Consider the following 20,201-nt stretch of genomic DNA (forward strand, 5'->3'; position numbering starts at 1 on the left):
TTTAGATCAGGTTAACATATAAATCAAGGAAAACCAAAGCTCTGGGATATCCTGGGTTGCTCTGAGGAGCCCAAAACCGCTGAGAAACAAGAGGGGGTAGGTGGGGGGGGATAGGAGTTTAGCCTCTGCAGCCCGGCATTCATGACAATAAGCTACAATGAAAAGCCAGATTACAAGTTGAGCACAAAATATTGCTTCTGCAAAAATGATATTTGCCGTCAAATGAGTAATACCAGTGCACGCAAATGTGCACTGGTATATGAGTTAGGTGCAATGGGAACGCAACCTCGCATTCGCATTGCATGGAAGCATTGCGCTCACGAGAGCATGCTTCCATAGGCTCCAATGGGAGCCTCGTTCTGATGCCGTCATACACGGCACAGATCCTAAGCGCAGTGAAGGGGGTAAGAAGCACCGGATGGCAGGATGTATAAATATATATGTATATGCTTATATACTCATATTAACACATAAATATACTGTATATGTACTGTATATAAGCATATACATATATATTTACAGGGAACACACAGTCCCCATAGACCGCAATGTAAAGTCACTTTCAGTGCGGTTTTTTTTCTAACAACCCACACCTGCCACTTTTAACCCGTAAAAACTGCCTAGTGCAGTAGTTTTTATGAAAAAATGGGGTACTATTAGAAAATTAACCAGAGATCTGATCTCTAGTTAATTTTCTGAGCTCTAATCAATTGTAACTGCTTGTTATTTATTGCAAATTTGCCCGTTTGCGGGTGTGTGATAAATTAGCGCTCCACTTGTAATCTATCCTGAAATGTCCATAATCTATTTACCTGCACTTGCTGTAAGATACCTCTGATAACTGTGTCTGCTTTACTAGCTCTAAAGAGAAACATACTTAGGAATAGCAGGTATGACCCTGCAACATTCTACATAGTGATTGGTTAGATCAGTGCTCAAGCCTATTTACATCTGTCACTATGTGACCACAGCAAAAGAGACTTTGACTATGAATTCTACAAGGAGTGTATCCCTGAACTGCTATCAATCTTTAAAACATTGTAAATTGTGTTTAATTATTTCTTTTGCACGCACATTTGCAATACAGGTGATATAAATATCTAAACAAAAAGTGTTGCCCCTTTAAATGTATTAGAAATACAACTTTAATGTATTGAGGAGTATAATACACTGTATTTCTCTTGTTTATTTAATAAAATAAAGGGACATAAAACCCATCATTTTTCTCTCATGGTTTATATTGCGCATAACAAGAAGTTTTTTTTTGTTTTTTTTGTAATTTCTTTTTTTTTTTTTTTTTATGAATTCCACAAAGAACTCCTCAGACTTGAAGGATCTTTGAGTAGCTGCACATACAAGCGTTACGCATTTAGCCTGAAGTCTTTGTGCAAAACCTATTCTTATCCACTAGGGGGAGATAAGCTTGCTGATAACACAGCATACTGTTTTAACCTAAATGCAATACTCACGTATTATTCAATGCTGTATTTCTTTTTGTCAAAGCGCCATTCGCCACTGCTCTTTCCAAAGTGCACTTCAAAGAATTACTCCCCTATAGTTTAGAATGTGAGGTTTGTATTTTACTGTAGATGGTAAGCTCTTGGGAGCAGCCCTCTACTCTCGTATATCTATTTATTTTTTACCAAGTTACCAAACTCATGTACCCAGCTCTGCAGAATTAGGCAGTGATTTACAAATAAATAAATAATAATAATTATTATTATTATTATATATTTAAAAATGGCATATTTAGATGGACATACTGATGATTTCTATATTATTCTGCAATTAAATTTCCATACATATCTGCATTACATAAATATTACATATATTTGGTTACATAGATATATATAATTGTGAGTGTAATATTTGTCACCTGCATAGCTTTTGAAATGGCCAATGTTTCCTCTGTTTTTTCATATTTAATTTGTTTTTAAATTTAAATGTTTTTTTCTAAATATTGGGAGGGTATGAGTCTGAATTTATATGGATTTACAGAAGAAGAAGAATGACCTAAACTGCATTAAAGGGACATAAATCTGCCTGTATTTTTTGTTGCCTTGATCAGTTGCTAACTTCACAACTAATATGTGATCTAGTCCTTAGATATTATAAACAGCCATAGATGACATATCTGATATCTCAAAATTAGAGCTCTTTATTAGACAGATATGAATGTTTCAGCTCATTTGTTAAAAAAAAAAACAAATGTTGGGTCCATTTGTTCTTACTAAATAAATGTTGATTGTATGGCAAACAAATGTATGATTTGAATATCTGTGACCATTACTACTTAAATGTTGACTCTCATAGACTTCCATGTATGTCTATGGATATTAACATTCAAATGTCATATCCTAATGTTACATTTCAATATTTGAATGTTAAGATCCATTCTATAGAAATGAATCAGAAGAACATACTTTCTATCACTGGAATGTCAAACATACATAGCATAATTTATTATAAATTGAATGACTTACCAAAAGGTAACAATGTTACAATAAACATATATATATATATATATATATATATATATATATATATATATATATATATATATATATATATATATATATATATATATATATATTAAAATATTAAAAAAACAAGAGTATTGCATTGAGCAATGATACTTTTTTATTGGACTAACTATACATTTATAAGTTGACAAGTTTTCGGAAGAGTTCCTTCCTTTATCAAGTCTAAAGCAATACTGACCAATTCAATGGAATTTACAGATTGTATCTTAAAACACAGAATAGCTAAGAAGACAGTGCAGGGAGAGGAGGAGGTGTCGTAAAAATCATGAGGGGGGCTTAGGTAACAGGCAGACAGTGTCCAGTGTAGGAGAACAGACAGGGGAAATATATAGCTTTACATAGAGCATATACTGACATAAAGTTATATATCAACATTGAATCAATATCTATAAAGATGTGAAATTGTATATACAGGGGGAATACAAAAGTTAAAAAAAGACAAAAGTGTGGACATAGGCTTACCTGTGTACCTATGTATAAAGAATGTGGAATATACAATGTAATTGACTAAATGAAATTACATTACAAAAAAATGTTGATAATGTGTTAAGAATCCAGAGTCCACATTTAATCCAGAATTAAACAGGTTGAAGTGCATTATCATTTTCATTTCAAAGGTTTTTCTTTCCATTGTGTTTTTGAAGTTGCCTCTGAGAATTTTGATTTTGAGGTTTTGGATGGAGTGGTCAGGTTGGGTGATATGGTGACCAACAGGGGTGCAGTATTTTGTTTCACAGTGGTTTTTGATTGAATGTCTGTGTAAGTTCATTCGAAGGTGCAGTTTTTGGCTTGTTTCTCCAATATAGCATCCCACTTCACATGCAGTGCAATGTATCATGTATACCACATTTGCAGATATACATGAATATGCCCCTTTAATGTTATAGGATTTATTAAGGTGATTTGCTGTGCTGCTTTCACAAATGTGTTGACACAGTTTGCAGAGAGCTTGACCCCCCATTTCTGAGTTCACTCCATCTTTCCTCAATAAAAACAAGACCAAACATTTATGGGGAAGAAAAGGCCGCAGCCTGTTTATTAAACAATAACATAACTTAAACTTCATCAACATTATAACCTGTCGTTTTTCAACAATCCACCCAGTGCTTGCTTTTAACCTCTCCATAAGCCCCCACCCCTTTTCAGGGGCGGGGCGTCCACCATCACTTTCCACTCTCTGTTACCGACAGAAGTACCAGCCACTCTCCATCAGGCGTAAGCCTCAATAGATCACAGCAAGCACCCCGCCGAAGCTGCGACAACCATCCTATCCTCTATTTCTGGGGAGGGAGGGCGGGAAAACTTCCCCCTTCCGTGCTGCTCCTAACTCTGCAACTGCTTGACTTCGGCTGGGGAGGAGTATTTAACTCCTCCCATCGTCCTCCACCCCCACAGCGGAGCCTACCAACGCTCCCAAAAAGTGGGGGTCAAACAGCCCTCTCTTCATTCGGCCTCCGGGCTGTACTTGACCCCCCATTTCTGAGTTCACTCCATCTTTCCTCAATAAAAACAAGACCAAAGATTTATGGGGAAGAAAAGGCTGCAGCCTGTTTATTAAACAATAACATAACTTAAACTTCATCAACATTATAACCTGTCGTTTTTCAACAATCCACCCAGTGCTTGCTTTTAACCTCTCCATAAGCCCCCACCCCTTTTCAGGGGCGGGGCGTCCACCATCACTTTCCACTCTCTGTTACTGACAGAAGTACCAGCCACTCTCCATCAGGCGTAAGCCTCAATAGATCACAGCAAGCACCCCGCCACCACTCGTCTTTAACGAGTACCGCCACACAGGGCTAAGGCCTTTTCGATCCCCTCTTTAATAGTGAAATTAAATAGGTGCAGACCAACTTCATTCAAGTGAACACCATCCCTCAGATAGAAACACCTACCCGACTCCCCTTCAAATTCCACATGTCTAAGGCTCACACCACCCAGTTTCCTCACATATGCACTGACAGTCCTATTCACCTTCCTTCTAGATGCTTCCAACTTCTTAGCGTCCCAAGCTGAACGCCACACTACCCTACTCTCGATCTCTGACCACACTAGGATCAACCCCGGAAACAATGCCAGCAACCTATCAATCCCGTTTTTCATACCCCACAGTAAATCTTTCTGGGACAGGCACCCTAAATCGTTCCCACCCGCATGAATGACCAACACCTGAGGGGGACCAAACACCCTAGCGTACTCCGACACCTTCCCAACCACCTGAGCCCACTTCATACCACGGACCCCCAACCACCTTACTTGCACCTGTTCCCTGGAGAAACCCAACTGCAACCCATTGTCTTTTACAGCTGCCGCTTTCCTCGCCCAAAAAATGTAGGAATGCCCTAAGATCCAGCAAGTCACTGGCCCTGTCAATGAAGAAAAAAATTCCACTCGTCAATACCCCCCCGGTTGCAACGCCAACTCCTGTCTCACATACCCCCTAAATCTTTCAGACCTCCATCTGCCAATCTTTCTGATCACTCCCGCATCCAGCCCCAATGCTGCTGCCTCCGTCGCTGCCCCGATCCTAAATGAATGCGAACTAAAATCCTCGCCTTTCAACCCCAACGCCACTAATGCCTTTCTTACCACCGCCACAAACTGATATGCCGATAAAGGCGTCCCATCCCTATGCACCAACAGCGGTCCCGATGCCTTTTGTGATGCCTCCAAAAATTCTCGGACCGCACCAACCGGGCAGCAACGGCCCCCAATCTCCCCCAACACTACCATGGAACCTTTCCCTTCCTGATCCGTCTTGGACCTCCTAACCCATAACTCAACCGACTTTGCTTTCAACACCACGTCTTGCCTAGCCAAGCCTGTTAGGTCGCGACGATTTCTCCCCATCAATTCCGACACCCTAAACGCTCCGAAAAAGGCCAGCACGCAAGCCACCGTAAATAACTTTTCCTCGTAACTCGAGGAACAAATATTCCTTAGCCTCTCGACCACACCCTCCAATACAGCAAATGTCAACGGGCGCCTCCCATCCTTCCGCGCCCTCCTCCTACACAAACCCTTCACAGCCATTCGTACAACAAAATTTTTTGTCAAGTCTACCTGCCCCAACAGTTTGAACAGAAAGGCTAAAGCCGCCATCCTCTTTCGTATCTCCGAGGGCGATAGCCCCTCACTCTCCCAGCTCCTTACCCACTCCACCAGCGTTCTCACCCCTTCCTCCCTAACTCCTTGTCGGTATGCCAGCTCCACCTTATGTCTCCACATGTTCCACACTCGGACGTAAGCCCTCCATGTGTTCGGAGCTAACGCCCCTTGTACCAGACTCAATGCTCCTGGCAGCCAAGCTGCCACAGATCCTCCGGGCATTCCCTGCCTTCCGCCTCCGCCCCGGGAGCTGCTTCTCGAAATCGATCCCACTGAAACCGGGATAAAGAGTCAGCAATTACATTCAGGCGCCCCGGGACATGCACCGCTCTCCACGATACATTACACCTCAAGCATTCCAGCACAAATGCCCTTAGTAAACGGATCACAGCCGGAGAATTCGCCGTCAGGCGATTAATCGCCCATACTACTCCCAAATTGTCGGAGTGAAAACAAACTCTCTTGTCCTTGAGCTGCTCGGGCCAGATTCTCAACGCAACCACCAGTGGAAACAGCTCCAAGAAAGTCAAATTCTTAGTTAGACCCCATTCGGCCCAGACCTCCGGCCACGCCCCGGCGCACCATTTCCCATCCAAAAATGCCCCAAAACCGTGGACACCCGACGCATCTGTGAATAAGCACAATTGGTCGTCCGACCAACCAGTCTCCTGAATTAGCAGGCGACCATTAAAATCTTCCAAGAAGATTTTCCAAATCCTCAAATCCTCCTTCACATCCGAAGATAATCGGATGTGAAATTTTGGATTGGTCACTCCCACTGTCGCCAGGGACAATCTGCAACAAAAAATCCGCCCGATCGGAATAATCCGCCCGGCAAAGTTTATCTTACCCAGCAACGATTGTACTTCCTTGAGTAAGACTTTTCTGCTGCTCAGGACCCCATCAATCACACCCCGCAAATCCCGGACTTTGTCCTCCGGGAGTCTGCATTCCATTCTGACTGAGTCAATCTCGATTCCCAGAAAACTCAAAACCGAAACCGGGCCCTCTGATTTGTCCGCTGCCACAGGAATGCCGAATTCCTGGGCAACCTCCCCAAAAACCGTCACCAGCTGCTCGCAAATCCCGGATCCTGCCGGGCCCACAAATAGGAAGTCGTCCAAGTAATGCACTACTGAGACTTTCCCAGACCTCCTCTTCACCACCCACTCCACAAATGAGCTGAACCTTTCAAAATATGAACAGGAAATTGAACAGCCCATTGGGAGACAGAGATCCACGTAAAAGTGGTCCTCAAATTTGCACCCCAATAGATGGTGGCACCTTGGGTGTACCGGCAATAACCGGAACGCGGATTCCACATCTGCTTTTGCCAACATGGCACCCCGGCCCGCCTTCCTCACCACCGAGATTGCTTTGTCAAACGAGGCATACTTCACCGATACCAACTCAGGATCGATGCCATCATTAACTGATACACCCCGCGGATGCGACAAGTGGTGTATCATACGGAATTGCCCCGGTGCCTTCTTCGGCACCACCCCCAATGGTGATACCCTTAGGTCCGGTAACGGCGGGAGCCTGAAAGGGCCCGCCATCCGCCCCAGCTGCACCTCTTTCCCCAACTTCTCCCTCAATATGTCCGGAAATTCCCTTGCTGATTTCAAATTCCCCGCGAAGGACAACCCCTTTTGCTCCCTAAATGGGATTAAAAACCCTGAGCTAAACCCCGTTAGGAGCAATTCCGCATCCCCGGCATGCCCCCGCTCACGGGCGTATGCCTCTAGCCACGGGACCATCCTTCTTACTTTCACGGGCGTCCACGCCCGGTAAACCCACCTCTCCTGGCCTGGACCCCAATCTGCCCTTCCTGAAGCATTTTGCCCCAGAATGGATCCCTCCACATACCGAACACTCGTGCTTGTATTTGCACGAGGATCCGAACCTACACTGGCCTTCGTTAAACTGGAAGCACAGCCCTTTACGTATGGCTGTCCCAGTTCCCGTGCCGGCTCCGGCACTGCTGCCTGCCTGTCCGAAACTCCGAAAGGAATGAGTCCCCCGCAATGGGGTCATCATCTCTAACCATATCCCCATGTCCCTATCGTCCCATCGCATCTCTGGGCGAACCGCCATTCGCTGTCTGAACCCCTCATCATACTTCCACCATGCCATCCCCCCATATGTCCCAAATGCGCTAGCTATCTCCTCATAGTAGCAGAAAAGAGATGCCCCCTGCTCGGGGAACTTTTCACAAAACACACTGGCTAATATCCTAAAAGCCCGGGACCAATTTGCAAATGTCTTGGGCAACTTCCTCCATCTTTTCTTTCTCTCCTCCTCTTCTTTCTTGCCTTTCTCCTTCTCATCCTCCTTCACCTCCAAAACGTGCTCCAAGGGCAACAGGGAGAATATCTCCACAAATTCCCTCTTCCCTACTTTTTCCCTCAGCTCGCTCGTTAAATGGATCCCCAACGGGCCCACCGAGCATAGGCAAGGCCTCCTGAGCGCTCCTTCCGGCACCCTAACCACTTCCCGTACCGCTGTAGGTGAACCACCTACTATTGTGGCATCACTATTCTGCGCTACTACTCCCGACGTGCCCGTACCCGAGGCCACCCATGCCGATGCCACCTGGACCCCCAACGCCGCCAATAGCCCCTTCAAACCTGCCACTATCGCTTCTCTCTCACCACTCCCCACCACATTCACTCCTGGTGCACCCCCAGCCGTAACCTCACCTGCAGGCTGCTGCACCGTCATCGCCATCCGTACTGCATCCGTCCCTTGGTCTCTCCTCTGTTCTCTCCTTTCGCTTTCCCGCACTCTGCCGATGTCCAGCCTCCTTCGTGCTGTCTCACGTCTGGCAGGAGAACGCCCCCTGCCGTCCCTGCTCCTGTCCCGATCCCTTTCCCCCCGTGCACGGGGTGGCGACCTTGGCCTGCCTCCTCCCTGAGGCCGCCGTATCGGTGATCTCGATCTCCGGCGACCGCCGGACCCTGCTGCCCTGACCTCGGGCGATGAGCCCCGCTCCCTTCTACCTGCAGCACCTACAGACTGTGAAGAAGACATGATCAAAGTACCCCTCTCCCCCCTGCTCTCCCCTGCCTCCCGACCTCCTCCTCCCTGTCCCACCCTTTCTGCACTCCGTTGGGGAGACAACATTTGAAGAAGCTGCACCAGTGTAGACATACCCCCTACCTGGCCAGCCGTCGCTGCTCCCGACGACGTCCCCTCCAATGGATCCTCATCCTCAAAATTCCCACTGGCCTCCAGTTCCAGTGGTGGATCCGTAATCACCTCCTGACCTTCCCTATGTCCACTCCTCCTGGCTTCTGCAGCCTCCACACCCCTTCTGTCCGCCGCAGCGGGCCCTGTAACCAGAAGAAACAGTTAATACCCCTTTTTACCCCAACCCCTTCAGTAGCCCCTATGAACCCACCCCCCGGCCCCAAACCGTGTGACCTCGCCAAGCTGTATAAGCCACCCCCCCCCTATTCATCCCCTACGGGCAGCACTTTTCATCCCCTACGGGCAGCACCACTCCCTCCCGACCCTCTCTCTGATAAATTAACCCTTTATCCCCTCTTGAAGAGGACTACCCGGCATCATTGCAAACCCCCCCCGCCGACCCCACCCCTTAGTATGATATACATCTTTCCCCCCCCCCCCCCCCTTTTTTTTTTTTTTTTTACCATGATTTCCCCCTGTCTAAACACCTGAAAGCTCTTGCTTGTATTTACCCTACCCTTCACACTCATGTTCAAAAATTTTTTTTTTTTTTTTTTTGCTTCCCCTTCCCGCCTACTGCGCATGCCCACCCTTCATCCTTTCTTTACCTCTCCCCTAAACCCATCTTGGGGCCCCAGCCGCCTCCCTACCCATTTGATTTAATGTAAGAAAATTTTTTTATTTTTTTTTTTGCCTTATCCCCGGCCACGCCCACCTAATAACCCAAATCCCCACCAGCTGAAACAATCCCTATTTCCTTGCATACCACCTGACTCTGATCACCCCGCTACCACTTCTAAGCTACCTGCCTCTCTCCTCTCGTCTCAAACTGATCTACGCTGAACTCCTACCACTCTGATGCGGCTCCCCATACCAAATTGCTGCTCCCTCAGCCCCCCCCATCCCATCCTGAGCCTTATCCCGGCTCCATTTCCATTTTCGCGCCTCATGCAAGCCCGCCCTATATCTCCTACCATCCACTTGCCCCCATAGCTTGCCCTTTCTTTACATCCAAAAACCTCTTTTTGCCTTTTAAAAAACCCTCTCCCCTTTTCAAACCAGTCCCCCCGACCCCGAGCCTTATCCCGGCTCCCCCCCCCCCCCCATCAATTACCCACATGAAAATTGTTGCAGCCTCTCCTTCCCTGCTTATAATGGCCCCCTCTTGCAGCCCACAACTTCGATAGCTCAGCGGTACTCACCTTCCTCCACGCCACCGTTCCCGCTCCTCAATGATCTTCTCCTGCCTCTTCCGGCACCCGGCTCCTCCTGACGCCGTACGACACTGGCGTCAGTCACCGGTGCCGTGCTAGGCCGCGACCCGGCCCCTCCGCCTCCTCGACGTCCTCGACCAGCATCCGACCTTCCAGCAACTTCCTCCGGCCGCCCAGGCCCCGCGCCTCCTCTTCTGGACCTGGCGACGTCAAGCTCCGGACTCAGCCGCTCCGGTGGCCGCGACCTCCTGGCCGGCCGTCCTCTGGTCCTGGTCACCGCCGCCTCCACGCCTGGGACACCGACCGTCACCGCACCTCCGCTCAGCCGCTCCCGGATCCAGTCTTCGCCATTCTGCCTGGTGGCCGCCAGCAACTCCGACAGCAGGGCTTCCATCCGAACGCAGGTAAGAAAAAAAACTTCAAAACTTCCCCCTTCCGTGCTGCTCCTAACTCTGCAACTGCTTGACTTCGGCTGGGGAGGAGTATTTAACTCCTCCCATCGTCCTCCACCCCCACAGCGGAGCCTACCAACGCTCCCAAAAAGTGGGGGTCAAACAGCCCTCTCTTCATTCGGCCTCCGGGCTGTACTTTATAGCAGCACTTGGTTCCATTCTGAGTGTTCTTTTTCTCAAGGGGTAGCTTCCTATGTACCAGTTTCTGCTTTAGGTTAGGTGCTTGTCTGTATGCCAGGATTGGGGGTTTTGGAAAGATTTTTTGAGTGTGGGATCCTCTAAGAGTAGTGGCTGTATGTCTTTTATGATTTTTCGTATCCCTTCCACCGCAGGGTTGTATTTGACTACTAGTGGGATACATGATATGTTTTTCTTCTCCCTGTATTGTAGTAAGTGTTCACGTGGAGTATTGAGGGCAGAGTTAATTTTTTTATTTATAATCCTTGTTTTGTAACCTTTTTCTCTGAATGATTGGGACAGTGTGATGAGGTGTTTGTCACGGTCCTTGGTATCTGAGCAAATTCTGTGGTATCTTGTAGCCTGACTGTAGATTATGGATTTTTTAATGTGATTGGGGTGGGAGCTGGAGCTGTGGAGGTAGCTGCATCTATCTGTTGGTTTCCTGTATACAGATGAGTGTAGTTTGCCATTTGTGATGGATATTGTTGTATCCAGGAAGCTGACACAGTCTCTAGAAAAGTTCATTTTAAGCTTGATTGATGCATGAAATAGATTAAATGATTTATAAAAATGTTCAAGCTTTTTTTCTCCTTCTGTCCATATGATGAAAATATCATCGATGTAGCGAAAGTATTTGAATGGTTTGTGAGGGTGAGTGGCTAGGAATCTCTGTTCTAAGTCAGCCATGAAGAGGTTTGCGTACTGTGGTGCCATTTTGGTGCCCATGGCTGTTCCCATGATTTGTAAGTAGATGGAGTGGTTGAAGATGAAATAATTGTGAGTAAGTATAAATTCTTTAAGTTTACTGACTGTAGAAGCACTATATGTCTGGTTAGGGCTGTTGGAGGAAAGAAAGTTTAAGCAGGCATCAATACCATCTTTATGTGGAATATTGCTGTACAGGGATTCCACATCCATTGTCGCAAGTATAGTATCCTCTGGCAATTCTGTTATCTGGCGGATTTTGTTAAGAAAATCAGTGGTGTCTTTTATAAAGCTAGTGGTGTTAATAACTAAGGGCTTAAGAATATTCTCCACTAGGCCCGATAGTTGCTCAGTCAGAGTGTCCATGCCTGTTATTATTGGTCTTCCTGGGTTCCCTGGTTTGTGGATTTTTGGGAGCATGTAGAATGTCCCTATGCTAGGGTTAGAGGGCACCAGTTTGTCCAGCCCTAACCAGACATATAGTGCTTCTACAGTCAGTAAACTTACAGAATTTATACTTACTCACAATTATTTAATCTTCAACCACTCCATCTACTTACAAATCATGGGAACAGCCATGGGCACCAAAATGGCACCACAGTACGCAAACCTCTTCATGGCTGACTTAGAACAGAGATTCCTAGCCACTCACCCTCACAAACCATTCAAATACTTTCGCTACATCGATGATATTTTCATCATATGGACAGAAGAAGAAAAAAAACTTGAACATTTTCATAAATCATTTAATCTATTTCATGCATCAATCAAGCTTAAAATGAACTTTTCTAGAGACTGTGACAGCTTCCTGGATACAACAATATCCATCACAAATGGCAAACTACACTCATCTGTATACAGGAAACCAACAGATAGATGCAGCTACCTCCACAGCTCCAGCTCCCACCCCAGTCACATTAAAAAATCCATAATCTACAGTCAGGCTACAAGATACCACAGAATTTGCTCAGATACCAAGGACCGTGACAAACACCTCATCACACTGTCCCAATCATTCAGAGAAAAAGGTTACAAAACAAGGATTATAAATAAAAAAAATTAACTCTGCCCTCAATACCCCACGTGAACACTTACTACAATACAGGGAGAAGAAAAACATATCATGTATCCCACTAGTAGTCAAATACAACCCTGCTGTGGAAGGGATACGAAAAATCATAAAAGACTTACAGCCACTACTCTTAGAGAATCCCACACTCAAAAAAATCTTTCCAAAACCCCCAATCCTGGCATACAGACAAGCACCTAACCTAAAGCAGAAACTGGTACATAGGAAGCTACCCCTTGAGAAAAAGAACACTCAGAATGGAACCAAGTGCTGCTATAAAGCTCGCTGCAAACTGTGTCAACACGTTTGTGAAAGCAGCACAGCAAATCACAATAATAAATCTTACAACATTAAAGGGGCATATTCATGTATATCTGCAAATGTGGTATACATGATACATTGCACTGCATGTGAAATGGGATGCTATATTGGAGAAACAAGCCAAAAACTGCACCTTCGAATGAACTTACACAGACACTCAATCAAAAACCACTGTGAAACAAAATACTGCACCCCTGTTGGTCACCATTTCACCCAACCTGACCACTCCATCCAAAACCTCAAAATCAAAATTCTCAGAGGCAACTTCAAAAACACCATGGAAAGAAAAACCTTTGAAATGAAAATGATAATGCACTTCAACCTGTTTAATTCTGGACTAAATGTGGACTCTGGATTCTTAACACATTAGCAAAATTTTTTGTAATGTAATTTCATTTAGTCAATTACATTGTATATTCCACATTCTTTATACATAGGTACACAGGTAAGCCTATGTCCACACTTTTGTCTTTTCTTAACTTTTGTATTCCCCCTGTATATACAATTTCACATCTTTATAGATATTGATTCAATGTTGATATATAACTTTATGTCAGTATATGCTCTATGTAAAGCTATATATTTCCCCTGTCTGTTCTCCTACACTGGACACTGTCTGCCTGTTACCTAAGCCCCCCTCATGATTTTTACGACACCCCCTCCTCTCCCTGCACTGTCTTCTTAGCTATTCTGTGTTTTAAGATACAATCTGTAAATTCCATTGAATTGGTCAGTATTGCTTTAGACTTGATAAAGGAAGGAACTCTTCCGAAAACTTGTCAACTTATAAATGTATAGTTAGTCCAATAAAAAAGTATCATTGCTCAATGCAATACTCTTGTTATTTTGATATCTAAATCTCTGGACTAACATGGCTACTCCAATCAACGTGACTATTAAAATATTGGAAGATGAAGCACAAAACATATAAAACAAAAGTCAGGTGTATTTAATTATACTCCTTTAGAAAAGTTATTAATGGGGTTTTTTTATTTACAAAATGTAATAGTTACATTTGGAAAAAAAAAAAAATAAGCTTTCCTTAAAGGGATAAGAAAGTCAAAATTAAACTTGCACGATTCAGATAGACCCGGTCATTTTAAAACACTTTTAAATTCACTTTTATTTTCAAATGTGCTTCATTCTCTTGGTATCCCTTGTTGAAAAAACACACACATGCTACACTAGAGGGAGATAGCTACTGATTGTTGCCTGCCCACATTTGTCTCTTGTGATTGGCTAACTAGATGTGTTCAGATAGATGCCAGTAGTGCAATGCTGTTCCTTCAGCAAAGGATAACAAGAGAATTAAGCAAATTTAATTATAGTAAATATTAGTAAATTGAAAAGTTGTTTAAAATTGAATGTTCTATCCGAATAATGAAAGAAAATATTAGGGTTTCCTATCCCTTTAAGGATTAGAATATACCTCTATGTTTGTTAATTAATTTATTCATTTATGTGCAAAATGGTTTGGTGCGTTTGATATAAGAAGTAGCCTCAATTGTAGGTGCCTACATATATATATAAAGCTGAGCTTTGTCAGGTAATTTCTTCTATGTGGGCATCAGCTGTGAGCAGAGAAACAGGGAAAGCGACATAGTTTGTGACCCACTGGAACCATCTTCGTTTATGAACGTTTTGCACAGTACACTACAGAGAGTATACATATAAAATATTATTTATAATTATATACAGTGGTTTTTAATTTCAAGAAACCAGATTCTTTATGTTGTCAGTGGTCAGTCAGCAGAAAACTTCGCTTTATCTGCCGGGCATGTTCATATAGATTTTCTTGTCATCTAGAAGATATAAAGGATCAATCTCATTAATGTTTGGAACATTAATAACATTTATTTTCTTCAATTATACTTTATACTCTCATATACAGAGTATATACAGTATATATATATATATATATACAGTATAGTCCAGAGCAAAGACAGCACTCACTGGATATAAGTAAAAAATAACTCTGCCTCCCGGATGTCAGGATTGTACAACGGTTCTCAAGCTGGGTGATGCCATTTGACAAAGGTGTCTGTAGACACCAAAACGTCATGGGACTATGCTTTTAACTTTTTTTCAATAAAAGTTCTTTTTTACTTAACTCCAGTGAGTGCTGACTGTTTATATCTGACACATGCACCCTGGTATATGCTTACCTCAGCCTGGGGTTAAAGAGTGCTTATCCTTTACTTGAATTATATATATATATAACCTGAACTTATAATCATCAATATGCCACCACTGTGTATTAATAATTAGATTAATACATTTTTTGGAGAAAATCAATGTGAGGATTTATGTTGACAAACAGAGATAATTAAAGTAATCAATGCACCTTTTATACTTGTCATTGTTATATTTCACATATCATTATATGGAGGCGTCTAACTTACCAATGACTGATCGTTTCTGGAAGGTTTGCTTTGTACAGAAATATACAACCAAGATAATAATGACCGTTAACAGGATATCCCCCAGGACCACACCAACCAAAGTCACAGTATCAATCCGGTAGCAGTCACCACAAAGAGCTTCTGAAATGAAAGAAGGAAATGACAGCTAGGTATTGGTAAGATAGAGGACACATGTATGATGGGTTGTTAAAACCCTATAAACTAGTGGCGAATCTCAGAGAGTTAGGCAAGATGTTCTATTGTGTGCGCAGCTAGTGAAAGGTAAACCCTTTGAGTGCTAAGCCATTTCCCACCTGGGTGCTAAGCTGGATTTTTTTTTTTAATTTTGTAAATATATAAATTTTTTACTTTTTTTACTTTTTTTCCAGATCCCTGAGATGGAGATGTATACCGTTGGAAAGGTTAGGTGATTACCTTTCCAACGGTGGGTCTTGAGGATCTATAGGTGCTTAGATGCCTGAGATACAGGCTTCTAAGCAGCATGCCGTATTTCCCTATATTGTATATAGTAATTTTTAAATAAAGTTGCGCAGTGCATCATCACGTCATTGCGCGTGATGTCACCACTCGAAACGTGAATCCCCGGCAATGCCTGTCACTATACAGGCCAGATCGCCATGGTGGGAGTCAGTGGGAGCCGCCAGATTGCTCTCAAGGTGGGTGAGTGCTTGTGACGGCTCAAAGCCGTCGTTAGCACTCAAAGGGTTAAATAGAAAGATAATTAGAGGATTAGGCCTTCAGCAGAGGAAAGGTTATTGGATTGATGGATGAATCCATGGATAGCAGATGAGTGATGCATGGGTGGTTGGATTAATGAGGTGGTGAACGATTGTATGGCTGGATTAATAAGAAGGTGGATAAGTGAATGACTAAGTGCTAGATTAAGAATGGAGCGCTATGTATTGCTCCCGTTCGAGCGTTAACACCGCTAGAAGTAAGCTTTTTGCACACGTCAAATCCATGTGCATTAAAAGTTTGAAGTAAAAAGATTTCACTTGCCCGTGTTGGGTTAGCAAAGTTACAATATCGCAGTTGTGTTAATGTATTTCCCCATAAAAGTCAACAGAGCGCATTTTCTCAAGTGCACTAACCAGACATCCCTCCATTGTTCTTCACATAGAAGAATTTTTCCTATATATATATTATAATATATATATATATATAAAAATAAATAATGGTATTTTGGTAAAATATATATCTATACCTATATATATGATTATATATGTATATATATATATATATATATATATATATATATATATATATACATATAGGAATATCTATTTTTATGTGGAGAACATTGGAATGGGAAATATTTACAGTATAAACACAGATAAACACTTGAGTAAATTTGAATATTTCATAAATATGTTTTTTTCATGTTTTCAGCTACATGACTGCAAAGGGCTCCAGTGCACTTATTTATATATATATATATGTATATATATATGTATATATATATATATATATATATATATATATATATATATATATATATATATATATATATATATATATATATATATATGTGTGTTTTGCTGTATATTTACTGTACATATTTCACATTCCAATGTTCTTCATTTACAGGATAATGTTATTTTATTCTTACATACATACATATATGTGTGTGTATACACCAATACCTGCATTTCTATTTCTATAGATATGCAGATATAGGCATAGAAAAATATAACAAATATATAGAGAACTATGTATTTAAGAATAAAAATAATAAGTGAAGATAGTCACGCTTACCCAAATGCACGTTAAATTTGTAAAACCGGTTACTTTCAAATTCCATCCATTGCGTGCACACACCCGCAATAAACCCTGGATTAGTGGGGTAGTTCAGTGAGTGGGTCGGATTAATGGGGTAGTTCAGTAAGTGGGTTGCATTAGTGGAGTAGTTCAGAAAGTGGTGTGCATTAGTGGGGTAGTTCAGTGAATGGGTTGGATTAGTGGGGTAGTTCAGTGTGTGGATTGGATTTGTAGGTTAGTTCAGTGAGTGGGTTGGATTAGTGGGGTAGTCCAGTGAAGGGGTTGGATTAGTGTGGTAGTTCAGTTATTTGGTTGCATTAGTGGGGTAGTTCAGTGAGTGGGTTTGATTAGTGGGGTAATTCAGTGAGTGGGTTGGATTTGTGGGGTAGTTCAGCAAGTGGGTTGGATTAGTGGGGTAGTTCAGTAAGTGGGTTGAATTAGTGGGGAAGTTCAGTGAGTTAGTTGGATTAGTGGGGTAGTTCAGTGACTGGGTTGGATTAGTGGGGTAGTTCAGTGAATGTGTTATATTAGTGGGGTAGTTCAGTGAGTGGGTTGCATTAGTGGGGTAGTTCAGTGAGTGGGTTGGATTAGTGGGGTAGTTCAGTAAGTGGTTAGATTAGTGGGGTAGTTCAGTGAATGTGTTATATTAGTGGGGTAGTTCAGTGAGTGGGTTGCATTAGTGGGGTAGTTCAGTGAGTGGGTTGGATTAATGGGGGTTTTAAGTGAGTGGGTTGGATTAGTGGGGTAGTTCAGTGAGTGGGTTGGATTAGTGGGGATTTTCAGTGAGTGGGTTGGATAAGTGGGGTAGTTCAGTAAGTGGGTGGATTTGTGAGGTAGTTCAGTGAGTGGGTTGGATTTGTGGGGTAGTTCAGTGAGTGAGTTGGATTAGTGGGGTAGATCAGTGAGTGGGTGGGATTAGTGGGGTAGTCCAGTGAGTGGTACCAATTAGTGGGGGTTTTCAGTGAGTGAATTGCATTAGAGGGGTAGTTTAGTGAGTGGGTTGCATTAGTGGGGTAGTTAATTGAGTGGGTTGGATTAGTGGGGGGTTTCAGTGAGTGGGTTGGATTAGTGGGGTAGTTCAGTGAGTGGGTTGGATTTGTGAGGTAGTTCAGTAAGTGGGTTGGATTTGTGGGGTAGTTCAGTAAGTGGGTTGCATTAGTGGGGTAGTTCAGTGAATGGGTTGGATTAGTGGGGTAGTTCAGTGTGTGGATTGGATTTGTAGGTTAGTTCAGTGAGTGGGTTGGATTAGTGGGGTAGTCCAGTGAAGGGGTTGCATTAGTGGGGTAGTTAATTGAGTGGGTTGGATTAGTGGGGGGTTTCAGTGAGTGGGTTGGATTAGTGGGGTAGTTCAGTGAGTGGGTTGGATTTGTGAGGTAGTTCAGTAAGTGGGTTGGATTTGTGGGGTAGTTCAGTAAGTGGGTTGCATTAGTGGAGTAGTTCAGAAAGTGGTGTGCATTAGTGGGGTAGTTCAGTGAATGGGTTGGATTAGTGGGGTAGTTCAGTGTGTGGATTGGATTTGTAGGTTAGTTCAGTGAGTGGGTTGGATTAGTGGGGTAGTCCAGTGAAGGGGTTGGATTAGTGTGGTAGTTCAGTTATTTGGTTGCATTAGTGGGGTAGTTCAGTGAGTGGGTTTGATTAGTGGGGTAATTCAGTGAGTGGGTTGGATTTGTGGGGTAGTTCAGCAAGTGGGTTGGATTAGTGGGGTAGTTCAGTAAGTGGGTTGAATTAGTGGGGAAGTTCAGTGAGTTAGTTGGATTAGTGGGGTAGTTCAGTGACTGGGTTGGATTAGTGGGGTAGTTCAGTGAATGTGTTATATTAGTGGGGTAGTTCAGTGAGTGGGTTGCATTAGTGGGGTAGTTCAGTGAGTGGGTTGGATTAGTGGGGTAGTTCAGTAAGTGGTTAGATTAGTGGGGTAGTTCAGTGAATGTGTTATATTAGTGGGGTAGTTCAGTGAGTGGGTTGCATTAGTGGGGTAGTTCAGTGAGTGGGTTGGATTAATGGGGGTTTTAAGTGAGTGGGTTGGATTAGTGGGGTAGTTCAGTGAGTGGGTTGGATTAGTGGGGATTTTCAGTGAGTGGGTTGGATAAGTGGGGTAGTTCAGTAAGTGGGTGGATTTGTGAGGTAGTTCAGTGAGTGGGTTGGATTTGTGGGGTAGTTCAGTGAGTGAGTTGGATTAGTGGGGTAGATCAGTGAGTGGGTGGGATTAGTGGGGTAGTCCAGTGAGTGGTACCAATTAGTGGGGGTTTTCAGTGAGTGAATTGCATTAGAGGGGTAGTTTAGTGAGTGGGTTGCATTAGTGGGGTAGTTAATTGAGTGGGTTGGATTAGTGGGGGGTTTCAGTGAGTGGGTTGGATTAGTGGGGTAGTTCAGTGAGTGGGTTGGATTTGTGAGGTAGTTCAGTAAGTGGGTTGGATTTGTGGGGTAGTTCAGTGAGTGAGTTGGATTAATGTGGATTTTCAATGAGTGGGATGGATAAATTGGGTAGTTCAGTGAGTGGGTTGGATTTGTGAGGTAGTTCAGTGAGTGGGTTGGATTTGTGGGGTAGTTCAGTTAGTGGGTTGCATTAGTGGGATAGTTCAGTGAATGGGTTGGCTTTGTGGGGTAGTTCAGTGAGTGGGTTGGATTTGTGGGGTAGTTCAGTTAGTGGGTTGAATTTGTTGGGTAGTTCAGCGAGTGGGATGGATTAGTGAGTAGTTCAGTCAGTGGGTTTTATCAGTGGGGTAGTTCAGTCAGTGGGTTGAATTGGTGGGGTAGTTCAGTAAATGGGTTGGATTAGTGGGGTAGTTCAGTGAGTGTGTTGGATTAGTGGGGTAGTTCAGTGATTGGGACCGATTAGTGGGGTAGTTCAGTGAGTGGGTTGCATTAGTGGACTGTTTCAGTGAGTGGGTTGAATTAGTGGGTTGTTTCAGCGAGTGGGTTGCATTAGTGGGGTAGTTCAGTGAGTGAGTTGGATTAGTGGGGTAGTCCAGTGATTGGGTTGGATTAGTGGGGTAGTTCAGTGATTTGGTTATATTAGTGGGGTAGTTCAGTGAGGGGTTGAATTAGTGGGTGGTTTCAGTAAGTGGGTTGCATTAGTGGGGTAGTCAGTGAGTGGGACCAATAAGTGGAGTTTTTCAGTAAGTGGGTTGCATTGAAGGGATAGTTTAGTGAGTTGGTTGCCTTAATGGGCTAGTTTAGTGAGTTGGTTGCATTAGTGGGGTAGTTTAGTGAGTGTGTTGGATTAGTGGGGGAGTTTT

The 20,201-nt window shown here is 43.5% G+C and overlaps 1 protein-coding gene across 1 annotated transcript in view; it reads right to left on the reverse strand.

Annotated features, from left to right (window-relative positions):
• Window positions 1–13,712: 13,712 nt before the first annotated feature.
• LOC128638284 (hematopoietic cell signal transducer) overlaps window positions 13,713–20,201 on the reverse strand; it is a 32,084-nt gene continuing 25,595 nt past the window's right edge. Inside the window, exons 3-4 of the mRNA XM_053690153.1 lie at window positions 15,187–15,327; window positions 13,713–14,586 (exon numbers count right to left, since the gene is read on the reverse strand). Of these exons, the coding sequence (XP_053546128.1) occupies window positions 14,549–14,586; window positions 15,187–15,327 (179 nt within the window). The 3' untranslated portion in view covers window positions 13,713–14,548. The remainder of the gene's footprint in view (window positions 14,587–15,186; window positions 15,328–20,201) is intronic.

Source organism: Bombina bombina, chromosome 8 (assembly GCF_027579735.1).
Source record: "Bombina bombina isolate aBomBom1 chromosome 8, aBomBom1.pri, whole genome shotgun sequence".
Taxonomy (NCBI): Eukaryota; Metazoa; Chordata; class Amphibia; order Anura; family Bombinatoridae; genus Bombina; species Bombina bombina.